General features: G+C 59.0%; 1 protein-coding gene across 14 annotated transcripts in view; it reads left to right on the top strand.

The window, feature by feature from the left end:
* Window positions 1-23,488, top strand: part of NRXN2 (neurexin 2) — a 102,310-nt gene that overhangs the window by 59,508 nt on the left and 19,314 nt on the right. For 5 of the 14 annotated variants that reach the window (XM_024133240.1, XM_055091516.1, XM_024133243.2 and 2 more), the window contains 3 exons: window positions 12,292-12,473; window positions 17,170-17,341; window positions 21,601-21,690. In XM_024133240.1, the coding sequence (XP_023989008.1) occupies window positions 12,292-12,473; window positions 17,170-17,341; window positions 21,601-21,690 (444 nt within the window). Of the gene's footprint in view, window positions 1-4,659; window positions 4,895-12,291; window positions 12,474-17,169; window positions 17,342-21,600; window positions 21,691-23,488 lie in introns of those variants that run through there. The other 9 variants (XM_055091521.1, XM_055091518.1, XM_055091522.1 and 6 more) reach the window with 4 other exon arrangements.

Genomic DNA, 23,488 nt, shown 5'->3' with positions numbered 1-23,488 from the left:
GCACGGTGTCCCTTGGAGCCCCAAGAACACTCCCTAGTGTCCTCACCTGGTTCTTCTCCTCCCTGGCTGGGTATCTGCTGCCAGCTCGCGTATGGTTTGAGGCCCCATCCCAGAGAGGGCAGCTTTAGCAGCAGCTTCCAGTCCCTAGCGGTTGGTGGCCAGCAGCTGGTTGAGCTTGGCAGACGGAGGGCAGTGGGGCAAGAGCAGGGGAGAGCCAACCTCCTGCTTGCGGGGGGGCGGGCTGGGGAGCACGCGGCCTCTTCAGGTGTCATTTGAGCGGTCTTCCTTGGGGTAGCCCTGCCGAGAGCAGGGACCTGAAGAGTCAGCTGCCTGGGAGAAACACACAGACACACACAGACGCACACACACCCGAAGGAGGATAGGGCTTCTCCATTTTACAAACATGGACACTGAGGCCTGGAGGGGTGGGTGGATTTCTGGAGGAGTGAACGGTAGATCTGGGCTGAGAACGGGTGTCAGGGCCTTTGCCTCTGTGCCACACTGCAGAGCCTTGGTCACCTGGGCAGAGTCCTGAGTTTCTTACGGGATAGATAACCCACTGGTTTCAGGGATTGGGCTCTTGCGTGGGTCTTGATTTTTTCCTTCTACTTTGTAAGAATGCCCACCAATCTCCCTCAGCGCTTTCCTGGTGCTCTCAGGCAGGCGTGTCCTTTGGTACCTCCACATCCCGTCCTGTCCCCCAGGATTTTTCTTGTCCGACCTGCCACTCTCTGTACCTTCCAGCCCCCAGACAATGGCCAGCTCAGGGGCGCTCCAGCCCTGGCTGCCGGGGAATAAAGGCGGGGCTGGGCCTCGTCCTCTCCAGCTCACTCAGCTTTGCACGGGCCATCTGGGGACGGGGGTCACTTTGCTGTTTAACAGTAACATTCCCCACTGATTGTTTCGTGTTTTGCAGCTCGCAAAGCCCTTTTCATTTGTCCTCAGAGAAGGCGGTAGGATGGAGACCAACCATCCGATTTCGCTGCTGAGGACACTGAGGCCTCAGTAAGAGGCAGTTCCCTGCCCTCAGTCACAGGGTGCTAGAACGTAGGCGTCCCTAAAGTTTGCTGCCCCTGCTGCTCATTTAGTCCCTGGGTGGGGGGCGGTGGCAGAGGTGGAGACGGTGCCGACGGTGGGCATGGCTGGCCCGGGCTGCAGGGCATCAGGATCGAGAAGAGCTGCGGCCCGTCATCACTATTACACTCCCACACGATGGAGCTTTCTGGAAGGGAGCGTAGAGAGGGATGGTGGTTTAGGGGGTCAAGCCATCTTTCAGCAGGGGTGGGAAGGGAGCTTGGAGCAACTTCTCTGGGGGCAGGTGGGAGGCAGGGAGAGTTGGGGCTGGGCACGTCTTGGGAAGTGTCACTGTCCCCGAGCGCGGGTCTGTGTGTCTGGTGGCAGAGCCTGAGCAAAGCCATGGAGGTAAGGACAAGGCGGGTGCAATCTGGGAGCCTCCAAACCCTGGCCCTGGGGTACCTCTGAGATCTCCGGCCCCAAAGGTCGAGGCAGGAATCTTGGGTCAAGCCACAACCCCCTTTTCTCTTGAAGCTGCGCCTCCTCCCGCTTCTCCAGGCTTGCCTGTTTCATGTCCGTGCTGTCTCCCTATGGCGGGTCTCCTTGAGGCTCCACGGATGGCAAAACGTCCAGCAGGAACTTGGCCCAGAGGCCTGTTTGCTTCACCCCAAAGTGTGAAGGCCCTGGAGGCACCACTGGGCACCAAGGGCCCCTGTGCCTGAAGAGAGGGAGGCGGGTGGGAATGGCCCATGTGCCTTAGAGGGTTGGGCCTGGGGTGTGGAGCTGTCTGGTGGTAGAGAGACTGGGATGAGGAGGAGTCCGACCTTCAGGACAGCCTTTCCCCTTGTGTGGCCTCAGTTTCTCCGTCTGGGATATGGGCATTACACCTGGGGCTGAAGGTACCTCTGTGAGGCTCCGGAGTCTGCCCTGGGAAGGCAGGAGAGAGATCAGAGGGAGAGAAGTCATCTCCAGGATGGGAGAGAGGAAAGGGGAGAGAGAATGAAAAAAGAGAATATGAAATGAGAGAGGAAGGAAACTGGAAGGAGGCATGCTTCCTGGCAGGGCCTGAAGTCCTAGGGCTGAGGTCAGGACAGCTCCCCTTGGCAGCTCAATCTCCCAGAGCCTGTCTCTGGCTCGCCTGGGCAGTCAGTTTTTCCCCATCTCTGCCCCTCTGTGTGTTTCTCATCTCTCCACTTGCTCCGCAGCCTCTATTGATCTCTTGCACACCTCTGTCTCTCCCTTCTTTTTTACCCGCTGTCTCTCCCCCTCGCTCCCCAGCATCACCCCCTCCAGCTCTCCACTTCCCACTCACTGGTATTGATTGGCCTCTAGGCGGTTTCCCTTCCTCTCCTCTTGCCACCGGCTCCTCCCTCCCTCCCTCCCTCCCTCCCTCCCTCCCTCCCTCGGGGACCATACATCTTCTGCCTGCTCAGAGCTATGTCAGTCTCTACCTCAGCGCCAGGGCCAAGAGCATGCACGGGATGAGAGGGCAGGAGGACAAGGCTTTGGGGGCCACGCACCACCTGGAAACTTCCTCCCGGCTGCCTCTGAGGACCCCTTTCTTCCCTTCTGAAGGGCTGGGGGCCAAATGGGGCCCTGGCATCTAGCAGGGCTGGGGAAGTGGCAGCTGGCAGAGGAGCTGTCCCGGGTTCTGACTGCACCCAGGGGCTGGGTGCAGAACTTGTGGGGCTCCTGGTGGCAGTTTTTGCTCCAAAATGCAATTCAGAATCAATAAGCAGGAGCCAGCCCCTCCCTCCCCTTTCGCACCCCCTTCCTTTTGCCCTTTCTTCACCACCTCTCCTTCTCACTCTATGACACTCCTTCTTTGCCTCCTTCCAGGTCCCATCTCTACCTCCCCCCCTCCCCGGCCCCATGCAGAGGTGGCATCCAGATGAAGGGAAGAAAGCCTCCCTGCACTTACCTCTTGGCATGTGACACGTGCTTCCCAGAGGTGTCCCAAAGTCTGGGAGGGGGCAGATCTCAGTGGAGGGGCCCCTAGAAGGAGAAGTGACTCGCTCAGCTGGACATAAGTGGCCCAGGAAGGGTTTTGTCACAAGTGGGCCACTCAGTGGATAAGTATCTTGGAAACCCCCCTCCCCAGAGGCAGCAGGAGGGGCAGGGGAAGTGGAGAGGAAGGATTGGAGGAGTCCAGGAGGGTGTGTGGGGGGGTGGGGGAGGGGAGCACCCTTTTGGAGAGGTGGCGAGGGACTGTGTGTGTGTGGCATGTCTCACTCTGGAGTACCTTTGAGCCTCTGGGTGCGTTGTCTGTATGTGTATGGGTGACCCTGTTTTTGGAGGGTGAGCTGGAGGGAGCTGTCCGTGTGTACGCTGGCTGTTCATTCATTACCTGTGACCAAACATGTATGTGTGTGTGCATGTATTGCCTCCGAGAGCATGCGTACACGCTCGGCTGAGTGTGAGTTCGTGTGCCAGTGTCTGTGAGCACATGTATGCATGTACGTATCTGAGCCTATGTGTGCGTGCGCGCACACTGATGCCTGTATGGGCACGTGAGTGTCTCCATACCCGAGCCCGTCCTCATCCTAGCGTGCACGTGTGTTCCGAGGCGTGCGTGCAGAGGTGGCGGTGTCCACATCTCTGCGCACTGGACCAGCGAGCACTCCTGGGGTTCGTCCAGGTGGGGGGGAGGGAGGAGGTGGGAGAGAGCGGCCACTTCTGCTAGCCTCAGTCCTGTTCAATTATTCAGCAAGGCCCCTTCTCCGGAGGGGGCGGGAGTGGAGCGCGCGCCAGGACGCGGGGGAGGGGCGGGGCTCGCGCAGAGGAGAGGCGAGCCCCGAGCGGGCTAGCCGGGAGCCGCGCGGCGGAGCTGCCCGGCGCCGCCCGCAGATCGGGAGCCGCTCGGGTCCTTCCGCCCTGCCCCCTCCTTCTCCCGCGCCCCCCCTCCCCTCGCCTCCCCTCTCCACTCCGCTCCTTTCCTCCCTCCCTCTCCCTTCCAGCCCTCTCAGCCTCTGCGGCAACACTCCGCTGCCTCCATCTCTCCGCCGGAATCTAGCAGGCTCGCGCCTTTCCTCTGCTCAGCCCCGCTCCCCTCCCCTCCTCTCCCCTCCTCTCCTCTCCCTTCATTCCCCCCTCACCCGGATTTGCTTCCCTTCCCTCTTCTCCCGCCCCCCCTCCCCCGGCCCCTCCCTCCTTTCCCCTGTCTCCGTCGGGCGGCAGCGGCAGCGGCCCTAGCCTCCGTCGGTCTCCCGCTTCTCTCCTCCAGTCCCCCTCCTCCCCGGCTCGGTTTTTCTGCAGGATTTCCCCCGCTCTCCCCGCCCTGCTTGGCCCCCGCGCCTCCCCTACCTCTCCACCCGGCACCATGCCCCCTCCTCCGGGCGCTCCCCCGGGTTTCTGACGTCCCTCTGCGCCGCTCCGACCCCGCCGGGATGCGGGGAGACCCTTAGCTCCTCGCGATGGACCCAGGCGTCCTGGACCTTGGCGTTGCCGCTCCGCGGACCCCGGATTCCCCGGCGGGATCCAGTTGATTTCGTTGGCTCTGGGCCGAGGCTTGGGCTCTGGTTTTCCTTCTCTTCACCCCTACCCCCCTCCCGGGGCTCGGAGCCGGAGGGGGGATTCGCGGGGCTACGCAGCCCTGCGTCCCTGCCCCCGGCCATGGGACTGTGAGGCGGCCGCCCCCGGGCCGAAATGCCCCCCGGGGGGAACGGGCCGGGGGGGTGCCCGCGCCGCCCCCCCGCCCTGGCCGGGCCCCCGCCGCCGCCGCCGCCTCTGCTTCTGCTGCTGCTGCTGCTGGGGGCGGCCGAGGGGGCCCGGGTCTCCTCCAGCCTCAGCACCACCCACCACGTCCACCACTTCCACAGCAAGCACGGCACCGTGCCCATCGCCATCAACCGCATGCCCTTCCTCACCCGCGGCGGGCACGGTAAGTGGCGCTGCCGATACCGGCCGGCCGGCTGGCCCCCGGGGCCTCCCGTGTGCGCGGCCCTGGCCCCCGCGGGCCGCACCCCAGCCCGTGAGCGCCGAGGCCCGGCCCCTCGGCTCTGCGGGCCCGCGCCCCATCACCTACCATCTTCGGCGCCCAGCATCTCGGCCCCACCCTCGCCCCTCCATCACGATCCCCCCACCCCGTGCCTTTATCGCCCTCATCTCTGTCTTCATCACTTTCATTCCTCGCCTCACCTTTACCTCCGAATCCCCATCTCTGGTTTGTTGTCACCCTCCTGTTTAGGTCCCCTCACCACCTCCCCGTCTGTCCTTTCATCCTCTCTGCCCAGCTCTCCCTTCCGTTTCTCTTGCTCTTCACCTCCTCCATCCCTGCCCCTTATCATTTCTCCATCCGGCTTACCTCCACCTCTGCCTCACCATCACCTTCCCACTGCTGGTCCAGCGTCTCTGGACCCGTTATTTTCTTATCTTTGTCCCCCACCAACCTCTCACCTCTGTCCCACCTATCATCTCTGGCTCAGACGTGTCCCATCTCTGCCTCTTTCACCTCTTCATATCTGTCTCTATTTTACTTCTGTTCCTCCAGCAACTGTCCCGTCTTTGTCCTGTCTTTCCCCCGTTACTGTCCTTGCGCCACCTCCCAAGCAATCAACTCGCTCCACTGTCCCGTTATTCTCCCAGCCTCATTCCCTGAATCACTGGTTTCTCCTCTCCACACCTCTTCATTTCTGCCCTACCTCCACCTCTGATCCTCAGCATCTCCCACCTCCCACCGTTTGAATTTCTGTTCCCCTATCCCAGTCTCCCCATCACCTCCGGAGTCAGTCCTCTATCACTTGACACTGACTATCACCTCTTATCTCAGTGCCCCCTCCCATAACCTTCCATCTCAAAACCTACTTCTTCTTCCCTCTCAGACTCCATCACCTTCCATTTCTGACCTCTATCACTTCGGCTTTCTGCCCTTTGTGGGTTTGCTGGCCCTCCCGGTCCAGTCCCTTCATCACCTCATACCTTAGACCTCTTAGATTCTCTGGATGCCATCTCTTCCCATCTCTGTACCTGCCACCTTCCATCTCTGTCTCCCGTATTATGTGTACCTCCATCACTTCCCATTATTGCATCCCCATAACTTCCAATCTCTGCCCTCCCCACTACCTCCCGTGTCTGTCCCTCTTCACATTTTATTCCATGTCAGACTCCATCATTTCCCATCTCAGTCTCTCCTTCACATTTCATCTCAAAGCTCCTGTTACCTACCATCCCAGAGACCCCCATCACCTCCCATTTTAGTCCACTTCCCTTCTCTGTACTCCACGTCACCTCCCATCTCTGTACCTGGCTATCACTTTCCATAGGGTACCACCGTTTCTGTACCTCTCTCACCTCCCATATGGCGCAACTCATCACCTCCCGTCTCAGTACCTCCATCACTTCCCATCCCTGTATTCTCATAACCTCCTATACCTGTCCTCCCATCACTTCCCATCTCTGAACCCCCATCACCTCCCATCTTGGTACTCTGACATCTCCATGCTTCCATCACCTTTTATCCGGACTCCCATCACTGTGCCTTCACCAGTTCTCACCTGTACCTTGTTACCTCTGACTTCTGTACTCTCATCACTTCCATTTTTGTTCATCCATCCCCTCTCATTTTTTTTTTTTTACTCCATTTTTGTTCTGCCCTCATCTTTCATGCCTGTATCTTCACTTCCCATCTATGCCCTCACGGGCTCCTATTTCTGCACTCATCTCTGCCTCCCCATCATTGTTCTACATCTGTCCATCCTTGCTTCCCAATCTTTGTTCCCCCATATCACTTTCAGTCCTTCCACCCCTTTTCTACTCGCCTTCCCCCTTTTTTCCTAGTTCACCTTTATCTTCTTCATGTCTCTACTTTCTCTTCATCCAGTTCCCAGGAGCGGCCTCTTCCAACACTCTTCTTCATTCCTTTCTTCTCCCTTGCCCAGCAGAGTGTCCCTGGCTAACCTCTGTCCCAGCTGGGGTCCTCTCTGTGCAATGCTCTCCAGGCTCTTTTCCTTGCTCCACTTCCCCCCAACACACCTTGCACCTGATTTTAACTCCCCTTTGCTCCCCGCAAGCAATCTGGCCCTCTTTGCCTTTCACCGCCTCTTCATCGTCCCTTCTGACTCCCTTGAGGCTCAGTCCCCGGAGACACCAGATAGGACATGGTCTTTCTGGGCAATGAGGAGAGGCATGAAGGGACAAGAGAAGAAAGGCTATCGGGGAAATCATGGTGGGGGGAAGAGGAGAGGAGGTGAAAGGGGAAGGGAAAGGAGAGAGGGGCTGGCCCAGGTGAGCTGAGCAGATTGGAAGGAGGGGCCTGGGAGCCAAAGTGCCAGAAGAAGGCTCAGTGAAGGAGTTGGAGTCGGGATGCAAAGAGCTGGGGGAGAGGGAGAGAAAATGGACGAAAGAGCATGGGGGGGGGGTGTTGGGGGACGGGAACCTATGGAATGTTGGTGCTGGGATGGCCTCAGAGGCTCCCTTGCTGTGCAGAGGAGAGAAACAGCCCCAAGAGGGCCAATGGCTGCCGAGGACCACATGGAAGCAGAGGAGGTGGAGGGCGCTTCAGGGCAGTGATGGAAGGTGGTGGGGAGACCGAGTGGAGGAGCCCAAGAACGGTCAGGCAGTTAAGAGGAAGGAAGAGGGTCAAAGGACAGATAGAAGAGGAGGGAGGAGGCCAGCTGTCATGGCTGAACCCCACCTGGGCGCACCTCAGATGTGGGGGGAGGCGACAGGATGGGCTGCTGCTGGGACCCCATGCTTGGCTAGAGGAAGAGGCCAGCTTGGGAGACCTTTGTAGGCCAGGGGAGACCCTTCCTTTCTGTGCCCACATCTCCCTGGCTTCCCCCAGAGTGAGAAGCCTCTCTTTCTTGCACCTGCGTCTCCACTTCCCTCCTCTTTGGGTTCTTCCTGCATTCCTCCTTGCCTTCCTTCCCTCCTTCTCTTCACTCTTTCCTGCCTTTCCCTTTCCACCCTCAACCCCACCCGTTACATAATATCCCTACTGACCTGCCAGACACTCATTGACACTCCTGCCCCTGATGTCATTCTGAGCTTGGGAGGACCAGTACACCTGGCTCCTAAAAATGGCCTGAGGGGGTGACACTCTCTTGATCCTTGACCCTGATTCTAGTTTCAGAGCCCTTCACGAGCCTTGCAACCCCTGACCTTCACTTCTTGTACCCTCTGAGGCCAGGAATAGAGGGGTCAATCCCAGTTAGGTTCTGAGCCAGGAGCTTCCAGGGGTCCTGGATTCATCACTCCAGCTTATAAAGGGGGCTGGCATTTAATTTGATTTTCTGGATATGGGGGTGTTCACTTGGATTTCTGACTGGATGTCTTATGGCCAAGAATAGGCTTAAGAATTGAGGGAATATTGTTCTGGGATCAAGAGAGACCTGAGCCCAGGGCTCTGGATCTGGAGAGATAACCCCCTGGATTGTGAGGGTCTGTATACAAAGAGCTGGTGTGGGCTGTGGGCACCAAGGACTGCAGCTTTTCTGGATTGTGCAGGACGTTTTATCCTCTCATGATTCTAGATCTACCAGAAGGTTTTTGTCATGGCTTCTGATGCGGCAGGGACAGGCAGACAGAGGGTCTGCACATGTAGTTTTAACCACAGGGGCAGCACTGCATGGGTGGTTTTTTTACATGGGATGATTATGTTGTTTGGGTCCGGGTAAGCTAACCATTATTAATGGTTGGTTGGGGTTTTTTTTTTTTTTTTTTTCTAGAATGCAAGTGTGTGGGAACTGTACAGAAGATTCTTGATCATTCAGTGTTTTACTGGATCAGTGAATTTCTGGGTCCAGGAGGCATTGAGGGGACTATGTTGGGTGTGGGCAGAAGGTTCCAGGCCTGGGCCTTTGGGTGGTGGCCACTTGGGCCTGTGGCATTTTGTGTGTGGCCAGAGGCTGTCTTGCCTTGGGCTTCAGGGCTGCTCCCCACCCTTCCACCCTGCAATGTTGTGTACTATGTAGCTCACTAGCGTTTTTCCTGGGTAGGTCAAAAACAATGGGTCTGGACCACCCTAGGGCAACATAATGGGCCTTGGCTTTGGCCCCTTTCTTCTCTGGAGCCCTGTCTGGAACCTTTCAGAGGGTCTAGCTGTGGTTCGGTGTCCTGGGCTCCATGTGCCTTCGCCCCCCGACCCACGGCGTCCGGCGGCCAGGGCAGAGGACGGCTTGCGGAGGGAGAGGCGGGAGGCGCCTACGCAGCGCGCCGGGGAGGGACGGGGCGGGACCAGGCGGAGTCCCGCCCCTCCGCCCGCGTTCTCGCCGGCCCGAGCCCTCTAAGCCCGAGGGCAGGAGCGCGGTGCAGGGGAGAGAAATGCCTCCCCAGGGTAATTACTGCCGCCCCAGTCCGATAAACCATTCATCCTTCACCTCTTCGGCCCAACAAGTGTCTCTCCACCCGATCCCCCCACCGTGTAATAAACGCCCTTAGGCTTTAACAGGCCAGCCCCTCGTAAAAACCTGGCGGCAGTGGGAGAGCAGCTGTGTAATAAATCCCGGGGGAGGCCCGGCCGAGCAGGGCCCTGGCTGGGGACGGGGAGGCTGGGGCGGGGGTGTGCAGCCCGTGCGCCATGGGCCTCGGGGGCGGGGACCCGTGCGCCTGTCCCGTCCTGCGCGGCGCCCGCCGCTGCCCTCGCCGCCTGCCAGGGCCCGTCTGTGTGCGCTTACCGCCATGTTTCCCGGCTGTCTCCTGTCTGGGGTCTGCCTCTCCACACTGGGTCTTTGTGCGCAGCTGGCTGCGTCGTGGCCTGTGTGTGGGTGTGGGGTCTGCGGGTGCGTCCCTGGGGAAGTGTCTGCTGCGGAGCCCGGGGTTTGGAGCACCCGCCCCGCCTCTGAGCCCTCCGGCCTCGCTGCCAGATGGGGCACTGGGCGTGCTCGCTCCTCACGCCCTCTCCGGGCTCAGCCTGATGTGCTGTCTGGGTTCCTGGGGTGGGAAGGTGAGGAGAAAGGGCCTCCTTTCCCCTAGACCTGGGAGATTTGGGAGGCTCCAGGTAGATGGAGTTTCCTTTGCTGGTCCGAGGGCTCAGGAAACCCAGTAAAAGCCCCTCCTGCGTCTGACTGGGAGGCCCAGGGGGTGAGAGGCAGCCTCTGGTCTGGGAAGCAGGGAGGGGTGTATGTGGAGGAGGGTCGGCATCTTAGCTCCCCTGGCCTTCCTCACCCCCCAAATTTTGTACATGCAGCTTGTGACTGAGTGGAGGGGGAAGGGAGGACCCTGGCTATTACGGTTACCATGGAAACAGCCGATTTTCCAGAGTGCTGCAGTGCTGGGAGTGGAGAGACCATTGCCGACTGAGGCCTACCTTGCTCCTAGCCTTCGGGCCCTGCCCTGTCCAGGCAGTGACCTGCCGGAGGGGGCTGTGTGGCTCACTGCCCCAATCCAGCTCTCCACCCTGATCCTGGGACCCCATCCTGAGAGTTCAGATCTCACCACTGATCCTCCGGGGCCCTCAGGTAGGAAGCAGACCTCAGTCTGGAGGGGCAGAGCCGAGCTCCCTCTATCTTCTGCGCGGGGGCTTTGCCTGCAATGTGCTGTGGCAAGATGTCAGTCAGTTGACATCAAGGTGGTTCTTTCCCACCTGCCTTGCCCCCCCAGGAATCATCTCTCCCCTCTAGCCTTGCCTGGGGAGACGGAGGGCACCGATGACAAGTGCTCTGGGTGACAGCCCCTGCTCCCCCAACCCCAGCCCCCTGCTGGCCTCACTGCCTCTCTGGGACCCAGGCAACAGCCTTCCCTTCTCTCCTCAGCTCCTCCTGGGCCTGCAGATGGTGCCTCCCTCCAAGGCACTCAGGAGTCCCCTCTCCTTTGGGGGCCTAGGAGCTTCCTGGGATAGAGACCCCTGATTCCCAATTGCCCAAACTACAGTGGGGTTCCCAGTCCCTGAGGTGAGAGACCCCAAGGTGCTTGAGAGGCCTGGCCTTAGTGTTACCAGCTTGGCTGCCATCTTGGCAGAGCAGTTTTGCTCCGGGGAAGTACCCCAGGCCTTCCCTGACCCGGACTTCCCATCCCACCCAGAGCTCCCCCACCCCCAAGGCCATGCTTTTCTCCCAGGCTACTCCAGGCTTTTGCCCTCAGGCCCCATCTGCCTCTCTCTTTCTCTCTGGATAAGTCCTCCCCTGAACCCCTCTCCCCGCAAGAAGTGCTTTGAGAGGAGTTGTTAGTGGCTAATTATTTAATTAAGCATTTTATGAATCTCATCTGCTCCATTTATGTTCTAAAGAATGCAAGATTGTTGTCTTCCCTTCTCTGAAGGCCCCAGAGTACTAGTCCTCTAGGCCTCCCAGACAAAGCCCCCTTCCCGGAACTGGGTGACCGGCCCTGACCCCTGCCTCCACCCTCGCCATCAGTCTGCCCCCACCCCCAGGGAGCTCAGGCAGCCGCAGGAGGGAACAAGGCGACTAATAGGGTTTATTTTGGGGCTGAGATCGTTAGGGACCTCACACCCGCCCCGGCAGCATGGCAGAGAGGAGACAGAGGGGGAGAGAGGGTGGGATGGGGGAGGGTAGGGAGAGGGATCCCTGCATCATCTCTGGCTCCCACTCTCCCGCTTTCTCTCACCTACACCCCTCTCTGTCCCTCTCTGTCCATCTGTCTCTCTGCCTCCTTCCTCCTCTGGCTGTCAATCTCTACCCCCCCACCCCCTTGTCTGTCTCTTCTTTTCTGGGCAGGGCTCCAGGACCCCCCTCCCCCCCACCCCGTTTTGGCACCCAGGCAGCCCCCTAGTTGGGAGTAGAAGCAGGGAGTCCGGGCAAACTGGGACCAGGCTTTGCAGGGGCTTGGGAGGGGGTGGGGAGCAGGGGCTGGAGCAGGGCCAGCCTGCAGGCTGTGAGTCAGAGCAAACAGCCCCTGCTCTTCCTCCCGCCATCGCCTGGGGCTCCTTTTGCCTCGGTGCCTGCTCAGCTCAGGCCCCACAGAAGCACATACCTCGAGCCTGTCACCTCTGCCAGCCCTGGGAGCAGTCGAGTGGGTCAGGCCTAGGCCCCTTGGGTCCTGCCTGTCCCTGGCGATCTTCTCTGTCCCCTTGCAGCCAGCCTCTCTCCGGGCTCGCTCTCTCTCTCTGTGTCACTCTCTCTATTACCTCTCTGTTTTGCTGTAATTAAAGCTAGAATTCTTGATGAGGCAGCTACATCTGTCTGTGCGCTTGCACGGGCTCCCACCCAGGCACCCGCCTGGCAACTGTTCCCTAGGAGGGCAGGGCCTGGTGGCCGCTGTGGGTATCACAGTTGAAGCCCCGTACCCTGAACCTGGTCCCAGTGCTGTGGTCACAGCCCCAAGGGCCCGCTAACCTCACCCTCCCGACCTCTTATCTCCCTCTCCCTTTCCTTCTCTCTGCAGCCGGGACCACATACATCTTTGGGAAGGGGGGAGCGCTCATCACCTACACGTGGCCCCCCAATGACCGGCCGAGCACGAGGATGGACCGCCTGGCCGTGGGCTTCAGCACGCACCAGCGGAGCGCCGTGCTGGTGCGGGTGGACAGTGCCTCCGGCCTCGGGGACTACCTGCAGCTGCACATCGTAAGGACGCGGGGCCGGCGCCCCTGCCCCCCAGCCTTCTACCCCAGATCCACTCAGTCCTCTCTTGCCGTGGGGCCGGCACCTCGCATCTTTCCCTCCCGTGGAGCCCTCGGAACCTCTGTTTCCTGAGTGCTGGGGCTTCCTCTCTGTGGATCCGCTCCTGAGACCCATTCTCCTCCCGGCTGTTCCCTGAGGCCCCCAGAGCCACCCCCGCTGACCTGAAGCTCCCTAGCTCCCCACCCTGTGTCTCTGACCTTCCGGAATGTAGTCAGGGGCTTCCTTGAGCCTTCCCGCCCATCCTCCTGCAGCCTGTGGGAACATCCCCACCTTGTGACTGCCCTGGCCTGCCGCCTGCTCACTGCCACACCACCTATGCCTCCCACTGTGTCCTGCACCTTTTCCTGTGCCCTCCTTCGGGCCTCCCTGCCCTGGATTACTGTTCCCATGACCTTTGCCCTCCAGCCGCCCCCTTACCCGGCCTCCCTTACAGCCTTTCTGGCCATAGCCCCGCTCGTTCCTCCCTGATCTCGGCCCCACCCCACCTCTCTGCTCTGACCTCCCTCCCGCTCAGCTCTGCTTTTCTCCGCCCAGCTCCCCTCCTGGCCCTCTGCTGCCCGCCTCTAGGCCTCCCGCCACGCCTGTGGCTCCTCTTCTCACAGTTTCCACCCTAACTCTCATCATCGGGCGGCCCCTTTTCTTTCCCCTCTCTGCTCTGGCCCCACACACCTCCCTGTGGCCTCAAGCCTTGCTCATTTCATTGCTGCTCTTAGCCTCTCCCCTGCCCCCTGCCCACTGTCTTAACCCTCGGGCCTCTGACCTCAGTCTCCATTTTCCACCTGTGCAGCCCCTTTCGGCCCTCTCCCTTCCCGGCCCGCATCCCACACGGTGACCCTGGCCAGGACCCCGAGCTGGGAGGGTCGAACAGGCTGGCCAGGCTCTGTGTGCTGGAAGGGCCTGAGTGGGGGGCCCTGAGCTTTCAGGGGAGCGAGGGAGCCAGGGGAGAAGGCTCGCTTGGGCCCTGGCCCCTCCTTACACGACAGCTTTTCAGGGCCCCCAGCCTGCACACCCCTTCCCCGACGCGAGGGAGGGAAGGAAGGAGGTCTGAGGAGAGCTGGACCGCGGGCAGGCGGAGCTGGAGTAGAAGTGGCAGCTGATGGACACCGGGCCTGGGAGGCCGGGCAGGGAAACAGGGGGAAAGGAAAGCAGAGTAAGGAGGAGCCCGGGGAGAAGGCCTGGAAGTTCCGTGCGTGTGAGCGTCTCCACCTGCGTGAGAGGCCGTGCGGACGGTGACTGTGTGTGACACCGTGGGCCCCGTGCATGTTGATCGTGTCAGGAGTGCTGGGGGCGGGGCGCTGGGGGGGACAGGCTCGTGGCCTCTGATCGGGTGTGTCGCTCTGTATTTGTATTTCTTGGCAGTGTGGTGTTTGCTGCTGTTTCAGTCTCCTGACTCTGCGTGGCAGGTGTGACTGTGTTTCCGGGTCCCTCTCTGTGAGTGAGGGCTGCTGCGCTCTCATCACATAGTCCTGAGAGGCGGTGTGTGGCTTTGGAGCAGATGCCTGGGTTTGAGTCCCAACTCGGCCACGTCCCTGCTCTGTCCTGGTGCAGTCACCTTGTCTCTCCGAGCCTCAGTGTCCTCATCTGTGTAATGGCATGATAAGAGGGCAGAGATGCTCGCAGGTTTAATAAACGAGATCCCGTATATAAAGCACTGAGGACATTGCCCAGCCCGTAGGAAGCTCTGTGTCCACTAATATCCTGAGCCTCTGTGAGCATCCACCTGGGTGAGTCGATCTGTGGGCGTACTGTGTCTGCCTCATTGACAACTTCTGTTTCTGTGCCGGTAGGTTTAGGGGACAGGGTTCCCCCGGTGCGGAGGAGGAGGGTCAGGGGGATCAGGGTGCAGGGAGAAGGAGTCTCCTTTCCCCTCCCAGCGGCTGCGCACAGCCCTCGCCTGGTGCCGGGTTAGGGAGGATCAAGGGTTATGGAGGAACGAGGCCTGGTGCCTGGTGCTGTAGACGGCGGGGCGGGCCAGGGCCGCCCCTGGGATGAGGAGCCTGGCGAGGGTCGGGGGCCCTGGAGGAAGCGTGGGAGCCGTGAGAGAGGTCAGCTCTGAGCGGAGAGCTGAGCACCCGACGGGCTGAAGCCCCCTGGGGCAGCCCCCAAGCCCCCTCCTCCCCTGGTGATACACCAGCTCCCACCACAGCGTCATTAGCAGCTCTCAGAGAGCGGGGAGGCGGCAGCAAAATAAGAGAAAAGCAATTTGACGTTTCTAATAAAGCGTCGCTCCACTTTGCCAAATTAATTTTGACTCCCATAATTATTTGCTGTAGGAGCGGCCTCGTTCTCCCACCGCCGCCTAATGAGGTAATTGGGGAATTAGGAATTAATGACTTTAACAGAAGTGACAACTGACTTCACGTCGGGAGCAGCTCTGGGAGCTGCCTCTCCCCCGGAGTGCACGGCTCTGGGCTCTGGGCTCGGCTGCCTCCTAGGAAACGCAGGTGTCCCGCCTTCCAGCCGCCCTGGACAGCCCTCTGCCATCCCGGCTCCCAGACCACTCTGCTCCGTGACCGCTGTCAGCACCCAGCTGAGCCTCATGGGGAGGAACCCTCAGAGGCACCCAAGGGGCTGATGCTGTTCTATTACTGACAGTAGTACTGAGGTCTGTTCCTCTCACGTGGGGAGCAGAGACCACCCCTTCTCCCTGGTTGTCGTCAGCCTGTGGGTGGTGGATGAGTGCGGCTTGCTAGTACCCTTTGTTAGGCAAGCTTAGCCTCAGTTTCCCTGCTTTGCTGCATCTGAGGGACGCTGCATGTGTATGACTGTGTGTGTGTGTGTGTGTGTGTGTGTGTGAGTGGGTGTGTATGACTCTGTGTGTGTGTGTGAGTGGGCGTGTATGACTCTGTGTGTGTGTGTGTGAGTGGGTGTGTATGACTCTCTGTGTGTGTGTGTGTGTGTGTGTGTGTGTGTGTGAGTGGGTGTGTATGACTCTGCGTGTGCGTGTGTGCGTGTCTTTCCCAGGTTCTAGGAGGGGGAGAACTGGACCCACAGTGGGGAAGGGATAGGGCATGGATCTTCAAGTGGGCCACAGCTGCACATCCTGCCCCCCAACTCTCTCTGCAAAACCCCAGGCCCTGCCCCGTCTGTGAGTCACCCCATCCCCACTCCCAGTGCCTCCAAGCCTCTCGGCCCCGTTGGGTGCTGGAGGCGGCCACTACGTGGTTCCTCATGCCCAGGCCAGACTGGCATGAGCAGGGTGACTGTGTGAGCCTGTGCGAGTGTCTGTCCTGTGTGGGAGGAGGGGTGCAGGAACTCAGGAGGCCGAGTTCGGGGGTGCTGCTGGGCAGTACAGGGGAATGGAATAGCGGCTCCGGTTTAGGGCCGAGTGGGCCTTCCACTAGCTTCTTTAGACGTCTTTGGTCCTGAAGGAAGGTTGGCCTCAGTAGCCTCGCAGATCACCCCCACCTCCAGCACTCTGAGTCAGTGTCTCCCGAGACTGGCGGGCAAAGCGGGAGAGAGCACTTGGCTTTGGAGTCAGGCCAACTGGGGTTCAAATCTGGGGTTCCTTTCTTATGAGTTGTGAGATTGGGGCAGGTTACTTAGCCTCCCTGAGCCTCAGCTTCCCCCTCCGTAGAATGGGATGCTGTCTGTTCCTCAGAGGGTTGCTGTGGGGATGAAGAGAGCATGTGTGTACCAGTACCCACAGAGGACCTGGCACCATTTAGGGGTTCAGCGAGGCTCTCCCTCTCACTCTGGCTCCATGGACAGAACTCTTCCTGCGCTGGATCCTGGGTGGCCTCTGCAGGGTCCCCCTTGCAGGTCCTCTCTGGAGCCTGGGCCTGGGAGAGGTTGCTCAGACTGACTCTTTGCTCCCCTTCTCCAGGCCGCAGTCCCTGGCTTTCCTCTTCCTCTCCCTTCCCAGCTGCCGGCCCTATCCTCTACCGTTACACCCCCAAGTTCACCTTCCCTTAGTAAGCCCAACATGGTTTGTCTTCTTGATCTCTTTCTATACCTGACTCCCTCCAAAACACACAGTCCAGACCCCGCACCTGTGCCCCCTTGACTGCAGAGGGGCTGCCCCCGCACTCAGGCCTGACCTCCATGGGCTGACACCTGCCAATGCCCTGGTGCCAGAGCCCCCAGGGACTTGCCCAGTGCCGAACATGCAGGGGAGGCGAGGCTTGAGCTTCGAGGTGTGAGGAGTGGGGAGGCCAGACCCTCCTCAGACACAGGGCTGGCTTCTGTGGATTCCTCTGTTGGTTGTGCCTTGGTGAAGCCTCCACCTTCTGTGGTCCCACTGGTCCTGGGTTCCTCTTGGTCGTTCCTGTCTGGGGCCTGGAGGCTCAGTGGCCCTTGCATGGAGGAGGTGCCCTGTGAACATTTTGATGGAACCAAAGAGCAACAGGCAGGTGTGGTCAGTGGAAGTGCCCCAGGTCCATGCTGTGCACCCCACGGTGGCTTCCCCAGCCTCTCTGAACCTCAGTTACTCCCTTGCTCGCATATGAGGCGGGGAGGGGGCAAGCCTGCCCACCTCCTTGGGCAGGTGAAAAGGTCCAGTAAAGACGTGGCTGGGAGAGGTGTGTTGTAAAGCTGTTAAATGCTGCAGAGCTGGACCGGTGGTGTTCACAGGTGGAGTTCTAGAAGGCGTGAACGGTCTCTCCCCCCGGATCCCTGACCTCTACCTCCCTGTCCCCAGGACCAGGGCACCGTGGGGGTGATCTTTAACGTGGGCACGGACGACATTACCATCGACGAGCCCAACGCCATCGTGAGCGACGGCAAATACCACGTGGTGCGCTTCACTCGAAGCGGCGGCAATGCCACCTTGCAGGTGGACAGCTGGCCGGTCAACGAGCGGTACCCGGCAGGTAGGCGGCGAGGGGCGCAGAGGCGGTGCGGCGGGAGGTTCGGGGCAGGGCGGGCAGGGCGGCCTCTGATAGGAGAGCTGCCTGCACCGGGGGCGGGGTTAAGTGGCGAGGCTTTAGGCTGCGGGAAAGGCGTGGCTTGTAGGGGCGGGACGATGGCGGGGCGGGGCTAAAGAGAAAAGTTGGGATTTGTAGGGTGGGGGCGAGACTGTGGGAGTGGGTCAGCTAGGAGGGAGGCGGCACAGCTGAACAGGGAAGGATGCAAGGCCAGGGTCCAGTTTGTGGTTGGGGGAGGAGAGGAGGGAAGGAAGGTTGAGGTAGGGAGAGTCTGCCGTAATTGAGGGAAGGGTGAGTTGAGAAAAGAGGGACAGGCGGAAATTGGGAGGCAGATGCAGAAACCAAAGAGGGAAGATCCAGAAGTAACCCAAAACGGATCTTGGCAAGGAGGCGGGGCTGTTCCCCAGGATAGAACCAAGGCAAGAACCCAAGTCTTTACAAAGAGCAAGTCAAAGGTTCAGATCAGGTGATCTCCATAAAGGAAGAAGTAACCATGGAGACCCAGAGAAAAGGAACCCCAGGGTCTCAAGAAGTAAGGGACATGGTGAAAAGGAGCGAGCGACAAGTGACAACAAGAGCGAAAAATAGGTCAAGTGCCTTCAACAAACCTTCATTGACCAACCTACTAGTATCAGGTCCTGTGCTGGGCCCTGAGGACACAGCATACAGCCCCTGCTTGCAGGGAGCTCACAGTCTTGCGGGTGGGGGAGAACGGGGATGCAAAGAGACCCAGTTCAACAGTGTGACAGCTGTGGTGGCCGAGGACAAACCAAGGTCTGAGGAGCACAAGGGAGGGACAGAAATGAGGACCTGAAAGAAATGAGGAGGCAGAGACTCTGCAAGAATCTGAGGGAGGCAGAGAAAGAGCCTCAGAGTGAGGGGAAACCAGAGGAGGAGCAAGGGAGAGATATGGAAATAGTCACCGAGACCGAAGCCGAGACGGAGGCAGCTCCCAGAGGGGTGCAGGGAGATATACGGAGCCGCTGTCGCGCAGACCCAGCCAGCGAGAGAGGAGGTGGCCAGAGCCTCGAGAGGGAGAGGAAGAGAGCCCCAGTGCGGGAGATGAAGAGGGAGGGGAAGTGGAGGTACTGCAGAAGAACCGCAGAAACACAGAGATGTGGAGATACAGGCTGAGCAGCACTGCAGAGTCACACGCGCGGGTGCCGACTGAGAAGCAGCCCCTGAGAGGCAGAGAGAGCGTCTTCGGGCTCAGCCCCTCTCCTGGCAGAAGTGACGCCCAGAGAAGCTGCCCCATGCCGGCTGAGAGGGCCGTGGGCAGGACAGTGAGAGGTTCAAGTGTGCAGACCCTCATGGACCCGCTTATGCTGGGATGAAAATGCCAGTGTGGGCTCACAGCTCACAGTCCTGCAGGCTTGTACCCAGACACTCTCAGGCAGCCCCTGGAAATAAAGAGAACCACACGGCCCCCTAAGAAACTCAGAGGCTGACGAACACACAGGCCAGCCCCAGACACACAGACAACTGCAAATATTCACACGGTAAGGACAGACACAAGGAAAAAAAAGCCCTACAGAGGGATGCCAGCTTACACCAGGGCCTGGGCACGTGTAGGGCAACTCAGGCACATAAACGCTCCCATGCTGAGTCCCACAGATGCGCAGACACTGACAGGCCGGGCTCTGTGGGCATCAGACTTTGCTCTGTCTTAGACACACGCACCAGGACAACCTTTGTAGCAGTGAAGACACCAGCCTACACTGGACAAGGCTGGACTTGGGGAGCATGAAGGCTTTACCATGTCAAGCCAGAGCTCCTCGCCTTGGAGCCCAGTAGGCTGGATGCGAGGTTAGAGGAGTCACGCCTTCTCTCCTCTGCTCAGGGACCCCTGGCTGGGGTGCGGAAGGCCACTGGGTGCCCCCTTACCTGACAAGCAGAGCAACCTGAGGGCCTGGTGGCTGCCTGTGTGCCCTGTGACAGCAGATCCCTTACGAAAGCTGAGAGTCACCCTGAGCAACACCAGCAGGCCAGGTTAGCAGTGTGCGTGGCCCAGACTCTTAGGAAGCACAGCGACACAGCCCAGGGGCTCCGAGTCATCAGGGCCTGGCTTTACATCCTGGATCTCCGACTGACAAGCTGTGTGACCTTGGACAAGTCATCTAGCTCCTCTGGATCTCAGTTTCTACCTCTGAAAGTTGGGGATAATGTCTACCTCATAGCCGTACTGTGAGAGTTCCATGAGATAACCTAAGGAGAGTGCTAGAATGGCGTGGCGTAGCAGAGGTGCTCAGAGGTGCTGTGTAAACGGAGCCTTTGTTAGAATTGTTATGTGTGCCAGTGAGACACACATACATTCTTCCCTCCTTCTCAGGACCCGCACACAGAAAAATACATGCCACACACAGACACACAGATGCACCCACAGCTATCCCAGTGCAGGTAGGTCCCTGAATGCCTCCTGCCCTCCTGCCTCTCTGCCTCTGGCTGTGTGCGCCCTCTCCCTCCCCTCCCCCGTCTGACACTCTTCTGGCTACTATACTTCTCCTCCAGTGTCTTCTATGGCCCCTCCCAGCCCCGTCCCCAGGGCTGTGCTACCTCTAACAGAACACAGGACACTGCTGGTCACTTGCCAGTCTCTCCTGCTTGGCTGGGGCTCCCCATGATCAAGGACCGGACATTCATCTTTGCATCTCCAGTACCCAGCACCAGAAACAGAACAGACACTCAAGAAATGTTTGTTGAGTGACTAAACAAATGGATGATCCATTTTTGTCTGAAACACAAGTGACCTGAATCTGTGGATTCAAAACCTGTGGAATCTTTGGGAAGGCAGGGTCTCATTGCCTCATAAGCACCTAGGGAGGCCCCATCCATGCTCGCGTGAACACACCATGGGCTCATTCACGGGGTGTGTATGCAGGCAGGCCCAGGCCCAGGTCTCATTGGGCAGGTAGTGCAGCTGTGCAGTGAGGAGATGAGAGGGAAAAATGCCCCCGGCATGCATGTTACTGAAGGTCGTGTAAGTGGTTTCAGTGGGTAGAGTGGCCAGATTCCCAGAGGAAATCATTTCCATTTCCACGGCTGCAGTTTGGGATCACCCACAGCCCTGGGGAAGAGCTCACAGGACACACAGACACACAGACACAGACAGACAGGCACACACGCGCACACACACACACATCCTCCTTCCTCCCTGTGAGTGGAGAGAAGAACAGGTGTGTATCCAGATGGGCAGCCAGGATTGAGAGGAGGGGCGGAGGTTAGGAATTGCTGGGGGAGGAACCTGAAGGAGGAAGGCTCAAGTGGGAGCTGGACTGGGTTCCCCAGGGCCGGAAGGAGAGAGGGCCGGAAGGAGAGTGGACCTGAGCGGAGAGGAGTCTGAGGGTCTTGGAATGAAGCTGAGAGAGAGGGGGAAGAGAGCAAGGTGCCGCCAGGCAGAGGAGGGCTGGGGTGCCTGTAGGGTGGACCAGGGGTGGAAGAGGTGAGATACAAGGGGTGGGCGAGGCAGCTGGGTGACATCCAGCTGCCACAAGCAGGCACCTGTGGCCAGGGTGAGAAGGCCGGAAGTGCCTGCAGTGAGAGCAGCGGGGGGTTGGGGGGATTCAAGTGGAAGCTGGTGGTGGGGTGGGGTGGGGTGGGAGGTGAGGGGAAGCTGGGGGTTGAGCACGGAAGGTAAAGGGAGCCGAGGGGGCTTCGAGAAGTTGTTTAAATCTCACTGTTAAATGCGTGTGCTGGGCCACCCCTTAAACGCCGCATAAACCCCTGCTTAACCCGTCCCTCCCACTTCTAAACAGCCCTCTAAACGCAGTAACCAGCCGGGCCACTGAGGCCTCCCACCCGCTAACTTAAACCCGCTAAATGCCCCTCCCCGCCCTTCTGCCCCCCTCTGGGATGGGGAAGGAAGTGGGCAGACAGGGAGAGAACAGACAAACCTGTTTAACCTCTGACCTTTGACCTTCCAGCTGCCTTTTCTTCCATTCCCCTTTCCTTTTCTTCTTTGTCCCTCTCTTTTTCTTTGGGTCGCTCCCGCCCCCAGGGTGGGGCTGGCTCTGCATGGGAGCCTAGGGAGGGGGACCGGAGGGAGGTCGAGGGACCCGCGTTTCTTCTCCGGCCTTGGGTGGACCTGGCCCCCTCTCCGTTGGATGTCGCTGCTTACTCTGAGTCTCCTGAGAAATGCATAATTACTTTTCTAATTCCTTTGGACTTCGCCGCCTGAGAAACCTACTGTCTTTCTAAACTTTTCCAAGGAAACTTTGATAACGAGCGCCTGGCGATTGCTAGACAGAGAATCCCCTACCGGCTTGGTCGAGTAGTAGATGAATGGCTGCTCGACAAAGGTAATTAACCAGAATTAATTAATTAATTAATTAATTAACTTTAAAAACACTATCTTAAAGGTGCAGAGCTCTCTCTTTCCCCATCCGTGCCTTCCCCGTTGCCCACCCCCTAGTGAAAGGACAATTGTCCGGCCAGGTTGTTCCCTTCCTCTCTGTTGTCAAGGGTCCCTGTCTTTTACAGTGGTGGTTTGGGCAGGGGCGGGGCTTTTCCTAGAAGAGGGAGAGTCCTTGGTCTCTTTCTAAACCTGGGAAGGGACTAGGATCATAGGGGAGATTCTGGAACCCCTCCAGGAAAGCAGGCTGGAGTGCAGGTTGGGAGGGAGCTGCCCTGTTGGCTCAGAGGTTTTGTCGAGGGCCAGCTGAGGGCCACAGCACACTGAGGAGCAGGAAGGCTTTGGGAAGCATCAAGTGATGGTCCTAGGATCCAAAGGCGTGTAGGAAGGGTCCACCAGGGTCATCTGAGGAGCAAAGGGAAGAGTGGGGGGCTCAGATCCTACTGGAAAGACTGCCACCCTGAGAGAGTGTCTGTGGGGCTGCTATCTCTGGAACAGGCCCACCTTGGTCCAGAAGGTCTCCTAGAAGCAGTGGAGGTTGCAGGGAGACTAGGAGATGGGGAAGAGGTGGCCGTCCCATGGGGATTCCTGTGCCTGCTGAACTGATGAGGAAGACAGAACAGGCTGGCTAAGCGGCCGTATGTGTGAGGCGCTGCTGGGTGTGAGGGAGAAGGCCACTTGTCACCAAGGGAAGTTGGGGCCAAGGGCAAAGCCATCCCATTCCCTTTGGAGAGGGGGCGAGCTCTGTACCTCTAAGGCTAAACTCTAGGGGGGAAGTAGAACTGTTAAACCTCCACCTAACCAGCTGATAACTGTGCTTTTAAATGTCCACTGGGGCCTGCCCCAACTAAAACCCCCAATGTCACTTCCAGCCCCCAACACGGCCAGCGGGGACTAAACGTGCTGATAACCAGGTGTGATAAATCCATAACAGGACAAAAAGTTAAAGGGACTAACAGACATCGCTAAAACCTACAGCCCCCAGCCACACTGGGCTGCTCTCTCCAGCGGGGTGAACTTTAACCCTTTGAGGAGTTCATGGTGGGTGGGGCCCCAGGGGCCTAGTTGGCTCACCTATGTAGCTTCCTCTCCATTACCCACCTCCTTCTCCCGGAATCAGAGAGGCCAAGGGAGCACCTTGGGCTGAGGCTGGGACAACTTGTGACCCCAAGGGTAGGGAGAGCCGGATAGGCCCGGGAGGGGGGCGGGAGGGGCGGGACTTGTGGTCCAGATGAGGGAAGAGCTCCTGCCGGTGGTTTGGAACCCCAGGCATCCTTTACTAGCTGCAGGGTCACATCTTCTCTTTAGGCCTCTATTTCCTCTTCTAGAAAGTGAAGGGTTGGGCCACATACTCTAGTATTTCCCAGAGTGTGGCTGGAGGAAGGAGCTCACTTGTTGCATGGCCTTGCTCAAGGCTTCCCCTTCCCGAGCCTCAGTTCCCTCCTCAGGAAGACAGGGATGGTGATCCCATCCGGGCTCAGCCTGCCTCACACGGGGTGCTGTGAGGATGAGATGAAATGAGGAGCAGGAAAGTATTTGAGAACAAAAGCTGGGCATTCTTGGAGGGATTATTTTACTGTCAGCACCTGGCGTGTGGTAGGTTCTCAATAAATATTTATTGACTGAATTCATCTTCCAGTTCCAAAACATGTCCTGTGAAGCATAAGTCCCATGAGATGCTTCACGATAAAGAGATTTGTGGTTAAAAAAAAAAAAAAAAAAAAAGAGAGAGAGAGATTTGTGGT

Source organism: Physeter macrocephalus, chromosome 16, assembly GCF_002837175.3.
Source record: "Physeter macrocephalus isolate SW-GA chromosome 16, ASM283717v5, whole genome shotgun sequence".
Classification (NCBI taxonomy): Eukaryota; Metazoa; Chordata; class Mammalia; order Artiodactyla; family Physeteridae; genus Physeter; species Physeter macrocephalus.
This window is presented reverse-complemented; position numbering and strand designations above follow the sequence as displayed.